At 38.7% G+C, this 16,896-nt stretch overlaps 1 protein-coding gene across 1 annotated transcript in view; it reads left to right on the top strand.

Moving 5' to 3' along the window:
- LOC132406933 (E3 ubiquitin-protein ligase RNF166) overlaps positions 1 to 16,830 on the top strand; it is a 46,797-nt gene extending 29,967 nt beyond the window's left edge. The window contains exons 3-6 of the mRNA XM_059993068.1: positions 5,383 to 5,495; positions 7,999 to 8,113; positions 8,787 to 8,894; positions 10,083 to 16,830. Of these exons, the coding sequence (XP_059849051.1) occupies positions 5,383 to 5,495; positions 7,999 to 8,113; positions 8,787 to 8,894; positions 10,083 to 10,148 (402 nt within the window). The 3' untranslated portion in view covers positions 10,149 to 16,830. The remainder of the gene's footprint in view (positions 1 to 5,382; positions 5,496 to 7,998; positions 8,114 to 8,786; positions 8,895 to 10,082) is intronic.
- The last annotated feature ends 66 nt before the right edge of the window (positions 16,831 to 16,896 follow it).

Below are 16,896 nucleotides of genomic sequence, written 5' to 3'. Positions count from 1 at the left end.
TTGCCCACTCACCCAACCTATCCAAGTCACCCTGCATTCTCATAACATCCTCCTGACATTTCACACTGCCACCCAGCTTTGTTTCATCAGCAAATTTGCTAATATTACTTTTAATCCCTTCATCTAAATCATTAATGTATATTGTAAACAGCTGCGGTCCCAGCACCGAACCTTGCGGTACCCCACTGGTCACAGCCTGCCATTCCGAAAGGGACCTGGTAATCACTACTCTTTGTTTCCTGTCAGTCAGCCAATTTTCAATCCATGTCAGTACTCTGCCCCCAATACCATGTGCCCTAATTTTGCCCACTAATCTCCTATGTAGGACTTTATCAAAAGCTTTCTGGAAGTCCAGGTACACTACATCCACTGGCTCTCCCTTGTCCATTTTCATAGTTACATCCTCAAAAAACTCCAGAAGATTAGTCAAGCATGATTTTCCCTTCATAAATCCGTGCTGACTCGGGCTGATCCTTCTACTGCTATACAAATGTGTCGTAATTTCCTCTTTTATAGTTGACTCCAGCATCCTTCCCACCACTGACGTCAGGCTAACTGGTCTATAATTCACTGTTTTCTCTCTCCCTCCTTTCTTGAAAAGTGGGACAACATTAGCCACCCTCCAATCAGCAGGAACTGTTCCTGAATCTATAGAACATTGGAAAATGATTACCAATGCGTCCATGATTTCTAGAGCCACCTCTTTAAGTACCCTGGGATGCAGACCATCAGGTCCCAGGGACTTATCAGCCTTCAGACTGAACTGTCTATCCAACACCATTTCTTGCCTAAAATAAATTTCCTTCAGTTCATCCTTTACCCTAGTTCCTTTGGCCACTATTACATCTGGGAGATTGTGACTTCCCTAGTGAAGACAGATCCAAAGTACCTGTTCAACTCATCTGCCATTTCCTTGTTCCCCATAATAAATTCACCCGTTTCTGTCTTCAATGTCCCGATTTTGGTCTTAACTATTTTTTTGCTATTCACATATCTAAAGAAGCTTTTACTATCCTCCTTTATATTCTTGGCTAGTTTACCTTCGTACCTCATTTTTTTCTTGGCGTATTGCCTTTTTTGTTATCTTCTGTTGCTCTTTAAAAGCTTCCCTGTCCTCCAGTTTCCCGCTCATCTTTGCTATGTTATACTTCTCTTTTATTTTTATACTGCCCTTTACTTCACTTGTCAGCCACGGCCACCCCTTACTCCCCTTAGGATCTTTCTTCCTCTTTGGAATGAACCGATCCTGCACCTTCTGCATTATTCCCAGAAATACCTGCCATTTTTGTTCCACTGTCTTCCCTGCTAGGGTATTGTTCCATTAAACTTTGGCCAGCTCCTCCCTCATAGCTCCATAGTTCCCTTTGTTCAACTGTAAAACTGATACATCTGATTTTCCCTTCTCCTTCTCAAATTGTAGGTTAAAACATATCATATTATGGTCACTACCTCCTAATGGTTCCTTTACCTCCAGGTCCCTGATCAAATCCAGTTCATTGCACAACACTAAATCTAGAATTGCCTTCTCCCTGGTAGGCTCCAGTACAAGCCGTTCTAAGAATCCATCTCGGAGGCACTCCACAAACTCCCTTTCTTGGGGTCCAGTACCATTCTGATCCTCCCAGTCTACCTGCATGTTGAAATCCCCCATGACAACTGTATCATTACCTTTGCAACATGCCAATTTTAACTCTTGATTCAACTTACACCCTACTTCCAGACTGCTGTTTGGGGGCCTGTAGATAACTCCCATTTGGGTCTTTCTACCCTTAGAATTTCTCAGTTCTATCCATACTGACTCTACATCCCCAGATTCTATGTCCCCCCTCGCAAGGGACTGAATATCATTCCTCACCAACAGAGCCACTCCACCCCCTTTGCCAGTCAGTCTGTCCTTTTGATAAGATATATATCCTTGAATATTCATTTCCCAGGCCCTGTCCACTTTAAGCCATGTCTCAGTTATTCCTACATCATCATATTTGCCAATTTCCAACTGAGCCTCAAGCTCATCTACTTTATTCCTTATACTTAGTGCATTCATATATAAAATTTTTAATTCAGTACTCCCCTCTCCTTTCATATCAATTCCTATTTCACTTGGCCATACTGTATGATCTCTTCTTGAGCTTTCTACTTCATTGATTCTGCTGTCCTTTTCAACTTTTCTTATTTTCACTTTCCCTTTAAATCCATCCTTATATTTCCAGTTCATCCCCTCTCCCCCCCCCCCCCCAATACTTAGTTTAAACACATCCGTATTGCAGTGACAAACCTGTCTGCCAGAATGCTGGTCCCCCGCCTATTAAGTTGCAACCCATCCATTTTGTACAATTCATCCCTACCCCAAAACAGATCCCAGTGGTCCAAGAATGTAAATCCTTGCTTCCTGCACCATTTCCTCAGCCACACATTCAGATCCATTATCTCCCTGTTCCTGCCCTCTCCAGCACGAGGAACTGGAAGCAAACCAGAGATAACCACCCTGGAAGTCCTGCTTTTCAGCCTTCTTCCGAGTTCTCTGAAATCCCGCTGCAGAATGTCCTTCCTCTTCTTCCCGATGTCATTTGTGCTGACATGCACTACCACCTTTTGTGGTATACTGGCATCACATTATTTGCAACTTTCCCTATTAGCCTTTTTCTTGTTTTGCATTAAGCATGTTTTGCAGCTTTTTCAATGTGTTAAGTTTGACATGGTATAATTATAGACTTAAGAAGAAGACATTTACAATTTCTGTACAATTCATTTGCTGCTTCTAGTAAGTAATAGCCAAATGGCTCCAAAGGTTCTGCTGTACTCAGAAAAATGTGACATTTTAGCAAGCTGAGGTATACAGTACTGTGCAAAAGTCTTGGGTACATGTGTTTAAAAAAAATTCCATAAAGCAAAGATGCTTTCAAAAATAATGAAATGAAAAGTTTCTAAATATCAATAAAATTACTATAAAGAACAGAAAACAGTTTTTAAAAATACTAGCAACACACACAAAATGCTGGTGGAACACAGCAGGCCAGGCAGCATCTATAGGGAGAAGCATTGTCGACGTTTCGGGTCGAGACCCTTCGTCAGGACTAACTGAAAGGAAAGATAGTAAGAGATTTGAAAGTAGTGGGGGGAAGGGGTGAATGCGAAATGATAGGAGAAGACCGGAGGGGGTGGGATGAAGCTAAGAGCTGGAAAGGTGATTTGCAGAAGTGATACAGAGCTGGAGAAGGGAAAGGATCATGGGACGGGAGGCCTCGGGAGAAAGAAAGGGGGAGGGGGGAAGCACCAGAGAGAGATGGAGAACAGGCAGAGTGATGGGCAGAGAGAGAGAGAAAAAACAAACAACTAAATATGTCAGGGATGGGGTAAGAAGGGGAGGAGGGGCATTAATGGAAGTTAGAGAAGTCAATGTTCATGCCATCAGGTTGGAGGCTACCCAGCCGGTATATAAGGTGTTGTTCCTCCAACCTGAGTTTGGATTCATCTTGACAGTAGAGGAGGCCATGGATAGACATATCAGAATGGGAATGGGACATGGAATTAAAATGTGTGGCCACTGGGAGATCCTCCTTTCTCTGGCGGACCGAACGTAGGTGTTCAGCGAAATGGTCTCCAGTCTGCGTCGGCTCTCACCAATATATAAAAGGCCACACCGGGAGCACTGGACGCAGTATACCACACCAGCCAACTCACAGGTGAAGTGTCGCCTCACCTGGAAGGACTGTCTGGGGCCCTGAATGGTGGTGAGGGAGGAAGTGTAAGGGCAGGTGTAGCACTTGTTTCACTTACAAGGATAAGTACCAGGAGGGAGATCGGTGGGAAGGGATGGGGGGGGGACAAGTGAACAAGGGAGTCACGTAGGGAGCGATCCCTGCGGAAAGCAGAAGGGGGTGGGGGGAAGTTGTACTTGGTAGTGGGATCCCGTTGGAGGTGGTGGAAGTTACAGAGAATTATACGTTGGACCTGGAGGCTGGTGGGGTGGTAGGTGAGGACAAGGGGAAACCCTATCCTGAGTGGAGTGGCGGGCGGATGGGGTGAAGGCAGATGTGTGGGAAATGGGAGACATGCGTTTGAGAGCAGAGTTGATGGTGGAAGAAGGGAAGCTCCTTTGTTTAAAAAAAAGGAAGACATCTCCTTCGTCCTGGAATGAAAAGCCTCATCCTGAGAGCAGATGCAGTGGAGATGGAGGAATTGTGAGAAGGGGATAGTATTTTTGCAAGAGGCAGGGTGGGAAGAGGAATAGTCCTGTGTGAGTCTTTAGGCTTATAGTAGATATCAGTAGATAAGCCGTCTCCAGAGATGGAGACAGAAAGGGGAGGGAGGTGTCAGAAATGGAGCAGATAAATTTGAGAGCAGGGTGAAAGTTGGAGGCAAAGTTAATAAAGTCAACGAGCTCAGCATGCGTGCAGGAGGCAGCGCCAATGCAGTCGTCAATATAGCAAAGGAAAAGAGGGGTACGGATACCCGTATAGACTTGGAACATAGACTGTTCCACAAAGCCAACAAAAAGGCAGACATAGCTGGGACCCATGTGGGTGCTCATGGCTACACCCTTGGTTTGGAGGAAGTGGGAGGAGCCAAAGGAGAAATTCTTGAGAGTAAGAACTAATTCCGCTAGACAGAGGAGAGTGGTGGTAGAGGGGAATTGGTTAGGTCCGGAATCCAAAAAGAAACGAAGAGCTGTGAGATTGTCCGGGTGGGGGATGGAGGTATATAGAGACTGGACATCCATGGTGAAAATAAGGCTAGATGAAGTTAATATTTAATGTGACCACATGTGACCCGAGTTCTCTCGGGTACACTGTCATGCAGTTTTATCAGAGAATCAACTAGAAAGTTTTTCAAGCTTCTTGGGGAACTTGCCACAGTTCTTTGGCTATCTCACTTGCTTCTGTCTCTCTGTGTAATCCCAGTCTGTCTTGATGATGTTGAGATCAGGGCTCTAGAGGACATGCTGTCTGAAACCGTATAAGAAACCTAAGACTTTTGTACAATACTGTGCATCTTTCACCATTTAAAAATACAGTGATATTTCTCTTTTTTTTCCCAGGTTTTTAAAGTGGTGGGTAAAAATGTTAAATTGTATGCTTTTAGTATAGTTTTGTAAGAACTGTTCTCTGGCTGTTAGTGATGATGCACTCTGTTCTGTTCTGTTAGGGAAGAATGGGTCATATGAGCTGTCATGATGTTCAGAAGAGGTTGAATTTTAATGAAGGGCTGGATTTGAAGATCCAGACCTTGTAACAGTGATCACTTGATTTCACTAGGCTAAGCAACAGATTTAAACAGAATTGAAACAAGAATAGTTGTGCTTTGCCTGACATTGATGTGGAAAGGAATTTGCAGCTATCCAGTTTCTACCTGATGTAAGCAATCTGCACATTACTGCACTAGGTGACTCTGGTGAAGATGCGGTCTCATATATCTTCCTGCAGTAAAGTTCAAGAGCAGATGGACAACTGTCCAAAGTTTGTACCTGTTGTTCCAACCTCACAGCCCATTCCCAGGTAAGAAATCTCTGTTGCAATTGCAACATTGCCTCTTCTAAACAGGCTCACGGAAATAACTCAATGTTAGAACTCAACAAAATTCATAATCGGTTTCAAAGCATTTCAACTACCAGAGTGACTATTTCCATAGTGTGGTTGCATCCGTTCTGAGTATTTGGGGAAGGAGTTAACTATATTGTATAAACCGTTCTGGTGCACACTTCACTTCTTGTTTAAAACTATTTTTTTTGAAATTCTGAAGAGAAGAATAAGTAAAAACAAAATCAGATGGAAATTTTGTTAAGTGTTTAAGATGGGCAAATACTAGAAAAATAAAGAAATGAGGTTCTTTGCAGTGCAATGAAGAAATTTGTGTTATAGAATATGGAAATTGCATAATAACTCAACAGGAAGGGCAGAGCACGTTCATGTGTACTGGCACTTGGAAGAATTTCATAATTGCAAAGGGACTTCTAAACAAGGATCAGGATTTTGAATTCTTTTATGTGTGGAGGTGCAGACACAATGGAGTTGGTAAATAAAAAGGCAATAAAGAAGTGGAATTTTTGCAAACCAGAATGATTATAAAGATCTGTGCCTTTCCTATTTCTGTAAGTGGTAATGTAGATATCTGAACAGTGTGTGCGTTGGATTAATCAGTTATAGAGTGAGCAAATCTCTGAGATTTATGGCATAAAGGGGGTTATTCAATGAAATTCCTTTTGCCAGCCATTGGTCTCTAGTTTACTTATGGCACATGCCTATTGAAATATCTTCTGAAATGTGATGATACTCTGCCATCCTTTCTAAGGCAGTAATCTTCTGACATTTTCTTTTCAACAACATCCTTTCTTCCCTACCCTTCCTTGGCCCTTTGGATAAAGAAGGGTTCTTTATTCTCCCTGGTTATTGACCTCTGTTACAGGATGAATGTTATGTTCATTAATAATAAGGATAATTTTGTAATCTGTGAAGTCAAACATACTTGAAGCCTGTTATTCTTCATTTGTTGCTATCTTTTATTTTCTGCTCTGTATTTGCCCCTCCTTTCCTAATTAGGACATTAAAAATGACCTCTTGGCCTGCTACAGTCCAAAAGCAATTATCCTTGACCCGTGCAAACTTGTTGGGCATGTAATCAGATGTGCATATACAAGTTACTGGGAGAATTCTTTGGAAGAGGATTTATGAGCATTTGGAAAACCATGGTCTAATTGGGGAGAACCAGCATGACTTTGTTCAGGGCAGATCGTATCTTACCAACTTGATTGAGATTTTTGATGAGGCAATGAGGATGAATGATGTAGCTAGAGTCGTGGATGTTATCTATATGGATGTTAGTAAGGTGCTTGACAAGATCCCTCATGGGAGGTTCATCCAGAAGATTAAGATGCATGGGATCCATAGCGAATCAGCTGTTTTGATACAGAACTGGCTTACCCATAGTAAACAGAGGGTGGGGATCGAAGGGATTTATTGTAGCTGGAGGTTTGTCATTAGTGGTGTTTTGAAGGAATCTTGAACTGGGATCTGTGCTATTTGTGATGTATATAAATGACCTGCATGAAAATGTAGATGGGTGGGCTATTATGTTTGCAAATGTTACAAAAATTTGCGGTGTTGTGAATAACATCTAAGACTGGCAAAGAGTACTATAGGATTTAGATCAGTTATGGATTTGGGTGGAGAAGTGGCAGACAGAGTTTAATCCTGCTAAATGTGAAGAGTTGCACTTTGGTAGGTCAAATGCAAAGAGGCAGTGCACCATTAAGGGCAAGATCCTTAACAGTGTGATGAGCAAAGGGAACTTTGGGTCCAAATTTATAGCTCTTTGAAAGTGATTACATAGATTGATAGCAGGGTTAAGAAGGCATATGGAATGCTTGGCTTCATTAGTTGAGAAATTGAGTTCAAAAGTCAAGAAATTGTATTGCAGCTTTATAAAACTCCTGGCCGCATCTGGAATTTTGTTTACAGTTATGGTCATTGTAGCAAGGATGTCAAGGTTTTGGAGAGGGTGTAGAAGAGGTTTACTAGGATGCTGCCTGGATTAAAGGGCAAGTGCTACAATGAGATGTTGGACAAACTTGGATTGTTTTCTCTGGAGCAGCAGAGGTTGATTGGAGATCTGATAGAGGTTTATCAGATTATGAGAGGCATAGATTAGACTGGGAGTATTTTTTTCCAAGGGTTGGAATGTCTAATTCCAGGGTGTATGCGTTTAAGGTGAGAGGGAGTAATTTCAAAGTTGATGTGAGGGACAAGTTTTTTTTTACACAGAGAGGAGTTGGTGCCTGGAATGCGCTGCCTGTGTCATGGTAGTGGTAGAAACATTAGAGGCTTTTAAGAGATGTTTAGATAGGTACATGAATGTAAGGAAAATGGAAGGATATAGGCATTGTGTAGGCAGAAGATTTTGTTAGCCATTTGATTGTTAACTTAATTGGTTCTATTTAAAGGGCCTGTACATGTGCTGTGCTGTTCTGTTCTAAATTACTAAAGCTTGCTTATTCTCCTTCAGTAATATTCCAAACCGTTCCACATTCGTTTGCCCATACTGTGGTGCACGAAACCTTGATCAACAAGAACTAGTCAAACACTGCATGGAAAATCATCGCAGTGATCCCAACAAAGTGGTGAGTGTCCAGTTTCTCATTTACTGTTCTAACCACGATAACCAAAGGTTGAGAGTTTTCAGCAGATCTTAAAAGTATGTTTTTCATGTAATTTTATTCCTCCAGTATTTTCTGCTGTTGTCATATTTACTACCACAAGTAAGGAAGTTAATATTTCTGTTCAGTTTTACTTCCAGTTCTCGTGATTAGTCACAAGCAATGAACTATAGATGATTTTATGAAACAAAGTCTTTATTAAAAAAAACACATTTTATGCATTTAAGTGTATATTCGCAGATATTGGTAATGAAACGTTATCTCAAAATTGTTGAACATTTCCTCGTCATGTGCTTTTGCCAACAAAATGAAGAAAAGCAGCACATTTGCTGGTTATACTGAAAGATTGTCCAAAATTATTACATGAATGTGCCATTAATTATTTGAACAAAACTCTTGCTGTGAATAAATTTGGTTCAAAATTTGAAGAGGCGATGGGAGGTCCAGGATGCATTAATGTGGTCTGTTATTGGAATTAAAGAGAGGTTAGGACTAAGCTCAGAATGCATCCAATGGTACTTGTACTTTAGGAATGCCACTAGCATTGGCGTTAATGAACAAATAGACAACAAATAAAATGGTCATTATTTTGTTATCTATTCTTTGATTTTTTTTATCTTATTTCCTACCTGTGTAGGTATGTCCAATTTGCGTGGCAATGCCATGGGGAGATCCAAGCTACAAGAGTGCCAACTTTCTCCAGCACTTGCTTCACAGGCACAAATTCTCCTATGATACATTTGTGGTGAGCACAAATTCATTATGCTAGTGAAAAGAGTAATCAGAGAATGGCAATAGTTTCGAAATGCATAATCAAGTACTGTGTAAATTTCTTGAATCATAAAAGTCAGGGTACCCTCAAGTCTGACAGTTACTCTATTAGTTGGTGACTCCTGGAAAGGACACATGTTTGGATGTTTGCCACTCAATCCTCAACTTCACTGTATAATGACAATTTGGGTAGTGCTAAAGGGCAGTTGGAAAAGTAGGAAGACCAAATGTGAAATTAATACTTCATAATTCACCTGTAATGCGCAGCCCTGTGGTTCTTGCTTTGTGTTAAATTAGGTTGGTGCTGAAGGAGGTGTATGTAAAACTAGAATAACAATGGGGGGTGGAAATCAGACCGAGGCCATTTGGGGAGAGGAGAGAGGCCCTAAGACCTCTGACTTGGACAGAAGATTGGGAGAACTTTAACTACACAGTGGGATACAAAATAATATTTTCTAGTTGCCAGTTTATTTAACTAATTGATTGCCACCTTACTGCACAGTCCCATGGACAGCCAGTGAAAATAAAAGCTTACATCAGTTTAGCTGTCCCTCAGCTTTCAGCTTGACTAGCAAGTGTAGGACTAGGAAATACTTGTTCACCAATGCTTACACCTAACAGTGTAAAATAATCTACATTTTCATTTCTATTTCTGTTGCGCAACTATATTTCATTGTACAAATATGTGTGCCATCAAATAAATAAGACATATTCTAAGAGCATAGCCATTTATTACTTGAAACTAAACTAAATGCAGTACTCCCATGTGATTATTTAGGCTGGCTTTATGATTTATTATTGCTAATTAACTCCGTAAAAATGTAAAACCTGTTTTCAGTCTTTGAGATACTTTGTGAATTAAACTGCTAACCACAAATTGAGAAGGGACATTTCTGCAGAATGTATTAACTAGTTTGTATTTTATAAATAATTTTATAATTTTGTTCCACATATGATAAAGATGGTGACGCACCTTATGTAAGAATTTGTGTAGGGTATTCTGCATCATAGTTCAACATGCATATATGCACAAGGTTTGTTTGCATAATTAGCAGTGTGGTTCTTTTGTTGGTTGAGGAAGTTCAGTCCCCTACAAGTGCTGTACTTATTTTCAGCCACTAGGTGTCAGAATGATCTGTATTTGTCCTATTTGTTTTGGCAGGATTACAGCATTGACGAAGATGCAGCATTACATGCAGCAATAGCACTTTCACTTACCGAGAAATGAAGCAGCTATCTGCACAGAGATCTAAGTGGACAACCTTTGTACAGGTTACAGGTTAACTCCTCTCTCCTGGGCAAAGGGTTTCAATTTCCCAGCATTCTGAAGGGTACTATCATCCTCTGCACAAGTCACCTTTTCTCATCTGAGCAAAAGTAATGTCCTCTCCCAGCATTCACTAAGGTGCTGTCATCCTCTGCACTGGTCCCTTCTTTACGTGTACAGAGGAAGTGTCAACGTCTTAGCATTCTGTAGGGTACTGTCATTTTCTGTATATCTGGAGAATTATCTTGCCCACTTGCAAGTATTCAGTAGGGTGCTCTCATGCTCAATAATAATTAGCTTCTCACACGTGAGCACAGATTATGCTCATTTCTCAGCATTCTGTAGGGTTGTCATCGCTCAGCCAGTCACAACCTCCACTCAAGCCTTTGTTTTAAACATCTGTGTGTATGGATATACTGGGTATAAATTTAACCACATTTTTCTATACTGATAGGGGAGGGACTTAATATAAGTGGGATGTTTGACTTTGAAGTGTGTTTTTAATTTTCGGGTCATTCTGGTCATTTTGTGGATTTTAAGAACGAATATTTTAAAACAGGTACAGTGGGAATAGAAAACTTGAGAAATGATTAAAGGAATCATTCATGCGCCACATACTTTTCTGCAAATCAGAGCTCGAATTTTATAGTTGGTGATTGGAAATTTATTGAAAACTGTATTGGCATGTGTACAACATAAACTTGTCTAGTTTTAGTTATATGCCATGGAAAACTTATTCCCTTTTTCAGACCAAGGCTTCTAGCCATTAACTCATTGGAAAAAGCTTGTAAACTATTATTGCTTGATTGTCATCTATATGGTATGGAGTCTGATGTATGAAACATGATCTACAAAGTACTTCAGACCTGTTCATTTGGTTCTGAGATGTAACCATGTGTTACCTCATTCCCTCGACTGAAGATATCAGTCAGTAATTTTCAAGATTTTAAAGGCAGATCTTTGCCTAATCCTGATACAAAGGTGAAGTTTATGAACATTAATGAAACTCTCAAGAACTGATATAAAATGATATGATCCAGGAACATACATTTGTTAATTCAGATATATTAGATAACTAAAATGTGTCATCATTCATGATATTTCTGGGTACAGCTACAATATTTTTGATTCTGTGACAGCTTTGGCTTATGATATTGGAGATGCTTGCTCCTTTTCATAGGCCATATACCAATTCCAAGATTAATAGGTACAGAAAATCTTTATAGATTTTATGAAATTATTTGTAGAAGGTACATATAGGATTAAGCATGCTTGAGGTGCTTTTAAATTGAAAAGATCATGTGTTATTCAGCCTATGCATTTTACTCGTGCTTTTACCTTGATGAACTGAATAGCACATACGGAGTTTATTATTATTACCTCAAACACACATTATGCCAACAATTGCTGAGAGAGACTGGATCCTTTGATTGCAGAGCAGAGACATTCAACATGTCTTGGATAGGTACATGGAGGGTATAGGTCAGAATTGAACCATAGGTCAGTTCTAAAGTCCATGTTCAGCACAGCATTGTGAGCCGAAGGGCCTGTATTGTGCTGTAGATTTTCTGTATTCCTATGTGTCTTTTATTATAAACCCCAAATGTTCCTGTATCCTGTAACATACTTGTAGAAATTGGTTCCAGTTCCTCTTTGTGTATGACATCAACATGCACCGGGACAACTGGACACAACAGCAAGGAATACACAGAATTCTCAGAGGAGAAAATTCCTCTTTGTTCAGACTTGTTTCAGCATTAGTTAAGAGAGACCTGATCTGTTGCTGGGAATCAGAGGTACTTATCAACTTTTATGTACATCCTATTTAAAATGATTTACTTACTATTCACTCTCCCACATTTACTGATGTACTGGTAATGTCACTGGAACTCCAAAGCAGTTGACTAGCTTGGTAGTCTAATTGACTCCATTATTTGTCTACCTGATCCCTGCCAATCTACATTCAACACAACCCCCAACCCCTGATGTCTTGTCTCTTCTTTTCCTTCCCTAACCTGATTCTGCTTCTAACTGCATCCAAAATTCTCAATCTCCTACCCAGCATTCAACTAAGTCCAGAGAGTTACTGGAGAAAGATTTTGGTGTGCACAGCCTATGTCACGCAGAAGGCTTTGCAGAAGAAATACTGCTCTAATGTTTCTTTTCAGGCCTCATGTAATTTCTATCTCTTAATATATATTTTCTATGTCATGAAGATATATTCTGCACAAATCCTATCAAGTCAAGTAAATATCACCTCTTAAAAATATTGCAAATTAACAGTTGAAGGAACAAAATTAGTTAAGTTCCTGCTTTGGGAAAACATTAATTCCATTTTTAAATTGTATGTTTTCCACAAGAAATTTAAATAAGTTGTTCTCTCTAATTTTATATGGATTTATTTTTTTTAGCGTGTGGCACCAGGCGGTTACCATTCTTGTCTGGCACGTGGTGTCAGGATTGGTCTCCATTTGGATTAACTGGATCAGGATATGAACGTTCCTGACTTGACCCTTGTGTTTTTTTTACGAGGCCGAGTGGCTAGCTCGATGTTCAACCCGGCACGGATGGAAAGCGTGCTCGGGAGTGGCCTGACTTGGATACGAACTCGGGAGCCTTCTTATCTATCCTTATATTGGATAAGGCTAAGTGATTGTAACTGTAGACCTTGAATAGAACTTGAGGCTGTAAATATTAGAAAATTAACTCAAATTTAAATTGAATCTTATTAGTAAATAAGATTAGTCCTTAGTTCTGTTTTAATTTCCATCACGAATGAGGTCTGGCTAACTTGCTGTGTTTACTTTCTTCTATTTGGAGGCAGTTTTGTTGCTGAAAGAATATATATATTTACTGAATATCAGGCTAGATTTATATAAATCTGTCAGCAAATCACCAAAAATTATAATTCTGTCCAGTTAACATTAGCAAACTCAAAGCACTAGTTTATGTTTAAAAGCGTGCAAATACATGGATACATATGCAGGGTTATTGCAGCAGTGTGTAAGTGTACACACTTTCAGCTCTATTGTAGAATGTCAACAGATGTGTTGCTGCTTTAGCTTGGCAAAGATTGTTTTAATGTGTATAAAATTAAAGTAGATGTAAAAACTATGGAGCGTATCACCAGAGTGTATAAAGTAGCTTGCAGACTAAACCAAATCCATACTGGTTCTGTGTAGTAGGATAAATTGATGAACAACAATCCAGGCTTTCCAGAGATGATTGTCTTTGTATACTTAAATCAGAAAGATTGGCTTCTCCAAAACTTTTCAGAGCTCACACTTGTTTACAGGTTCTGATGAGGACAGGATTCACTGTTCATCCCAAAATATCATAATTTTGTTTCATAAGGCAGAACTGTTAGAGGCCCAGAAGGGAAAGTCTTCAACTGCCATGAGATCTTGAGCCAGAAGGATGGCTTTTCTTTTAGGTAAAGCTGCTGTTGTGATCGTGACATCCTTGTGGTTAATATCTCTGACCCTAGTTCCTTTATGGTCTCTAGTGACTTGTAAAATGTTCTCAGTAAATTATTGAGATTAATTGGTTCCGGTTGTGTGCTCTTGTTCACATTGATAAACATGTGTAATGTGAGATAGGACATGGGTGAACTTCAGCCATTACATCTTTAAGCTGTAGCTGATATATTTTATTATTTATTAACTTTGTGATATTCTGCAATATTCTGCATTCTTCATTTCCATGACAATATGCACTTACTGTGCCACAAATGGCTCACAATTCCTCCAGTTTTTTTCTTCTCTTTAAGTTATTAAAGGAGTGATGGAAATTCATAGAAAAAGCTTCATTATCACATTTAATATATCTTCAACTGCTTTATTTGTAGCATTGTGGATAGACAAGTATCACCAGAATTTTTTATTGTTACTGTCATAATTTAGTTCTTATTGCCATTGCTTACAGAAAAATATTATCCACTCCAACCATTGCTATTAACTTCCAAGTGAAAGTTTGATGTAATTTTGTTCATCACTCTGAATATCACATTAGCTGTTGATGCTTCATTTCTGTGAAAGCTAAGTGGAGACTCTTGTCACCCAAGAACATTCATATTGGGTTCACTTTCAGTAATCCTGTATCATAAGGGCATAATTTTCACTTGCATTTTCTTAAAATTTGCTTTGAAATAATGTTTAAATTAATAAGGAATTTCCTTGTGTTTGCACTCGCACCCTTGTTGCTTTTATGGACAATGCATATCCAAATGTGCAGCTAGATAATCTTCGGCATGCGCAGGCTCATGTATTTCCATGTTCTGCAACGAAAATCCTTTTCAAGCTCCTTTTCAAGCTTAAACACGCACAGTAATCATTTTTAACCACAATGCATGCAAGAGATCTTTGCTGTGATGATAATGAGGATGGGAGATGGATCTTAAATCCATTTGACTCTCACTAACCATTGGGAGTTGACATCTCTTGATTTCTGTTTTAAATGCAATATATATTGCCCCAGGGAATCAGTTTATCATGGCTAGGTTTTTTTTTGTAGTGTGAGGGATGTAGTAAAGAATGCAGAACAGGTTAGGGTAAATGCAAATAAGATTAGCCATCATTTAAATGAATGGCCAGTCATGTTTTACAGAAGTAATTCATTTGATCTCAGATTTTATTTCCGAACTAAAACCATGATGCTTGATAATTTCAAATCTTGAGTTTTCAGAATATGGTCTAGTAAATCCTAAGTCTATAACCAACTGATTAGAAAAATACAGTGTGGCAAGGAGACTTCACAGAATGAAATTCGAGCTCTGAAAACATTATTGTATTACCATGTCTTGCCTTTTACATTCTGTAAATGTATGATGCCATCCTGAGTTATTGCTTATCATCCAATTTGGGTGGTCAGTCTTTTGTTATCTCCTTAATGTTTTGAAATCACATGATTCTTAAATGTTCAGGAGGGAATACAAAAATTCAGTTAGATTAATGTGAGTCAGATAAATCATTATAGTAGGATTCTTCCACATGAAAAAGTGGCTGAACCAAAAAAAAATGAAGCATGTGCTGAGTTAATATTTTCTAAAGCAACATACAAGGTAGTAATTGGAAAGAGCAGCTAAACCCATACTCAAAAAAACCTCAGAGCAATTTGCCATGATTTTTAATGCCTGTCCTCCACTTTACCTCTAGTCGTGGTTAAAATAAGTGAAAGGAAGCTAATTTTCATCCTCTTGTAGCATTTGCAGTTGGTCACTGAGGTCATGTTCAGCACATCAGAGATAAAAGTAGTCTCAGCTTTGGATAGACTGGTTTCAAAAAGCATGGAATGAATATTCCATTTGCAATAAATCTTGGAAAGGTTTTTCCCTACTGCTTTAGGACAGAACATTTTCTGAAGAAGTTTCATAGTGCTAAACAAGAAGAAGAATTCAGCAATCTAGGTGATTATGAAATTTGCACTCCGATAGCAGGAACCAAAAATCCAGATAGCTGGCTAAGTATTTAATATTCAGACTCTAGAGAAATGTTGGATTTTGGTTTACAATGGAATTACAGAAAAAATTAATTTAAACTGTTACAGAAAAATATATTCATTCTGCTCCATTGTTTAATCCTCAACCAACAGAGCACAAGTGAAAACTTCCAGTTTTTCATTTTAAAAAGTAATTTCTGATGTTACAGTTATATTAGAGTGTGAAAAAGATTTAAGTAATGTGCAAGATTGGTGTTTGAAACTGTTCAAATCACTAGAGCTGATGGCTCACAGTTTGTAATTACGAATATACAGATATACAAGATAAGTTATATTTCTTTTATATCATAATTTATTAAAGCTTTTATATTTAATTTTGGGCATTTACTTTTTTGGCTTGCAGCTCACGAGCAAAAGTAAACATGGTTATAATTAACAAAAGCTTTGTTAGCTGCTAATCTTTATTTTCAATACCATATCAGAATAGGAAGTGTAATGTTAAAAATATTCTTCCCATTGTTTTGACTTTTCAATTAGATGTGATTTTTGAATAGGCTTCAATGATATTTTAAATTTACAATTTCTTGTTAATGTAAGCCAAGTTCTAATACATGTAAAAACAGTTAACATTATCTATCTGGAATAGCCAATGATGATAATCAAGCGGTGCATTTCACAGAGGCAAGGCCACTAAGCTAGTTTTGGTGTGATTTCCTTATCATTCCAGTTCAGTTATATTCCTCCAACTGCAGAGGCGTCAGATGCAGATTCCACATTCTTCCATCAAGCAGCAAAAAATGATTATAGAAATCTTATGCTAAACTGTAAAACAAACCTTCTCTAATTTTCTAATATTTTTAATGTATTACAGTGCACATTTTCAAACTAGTTTTTTAGGAATTGTTTGTTGCTGTGTGAAGTTAGTGTGTACATTTGGACAATTTGTAAATAAAATTTTGATTGTTCAGCAACTGGAACTTGTTTCATTTTTTTTAAAGATCTTCTCACTATAGCAGATAATTAAGCAAAGATTTTATTGCTAGAAAAATGGGATATTTTGTCACTCTTTCTTCCAGAAAAGTATCAAATTGAATCAATTTGTGAAATACCTAAAAGGAGAAAATCTGCAGATGTTGGAAATCCAAACAACACACACAAAATGCTGGAGGAACTCAGCTGGCTGCCAGGCCTGTTGAGTTCTTCCAGCATTTTGTGTGTGCTGTGGAATACCTGATTGTCAATAGCAGCATCATATACAGTGCCTATAAAAAGA

Source organism: Hypanus sabinus, chromosome 17, assembly GCF_030144855.1.
Source record: "Hypanus sabinus isolate sHypSab1 chromosome 17, sHypSab1.hap1, whole genome shotgun sequence".
In the NCBI taxonomy this organism is placed as follows: domain Eukaryota; kingdom Metazoa; phylum Chordata; class Chondrichthyes; order Myliobatiformes; family Dasyatidae; genus Hypanus; species Hypanus sabinus.
This window is presented reverse-complemented; position numbering and strand designations above follow the sequence as displayed.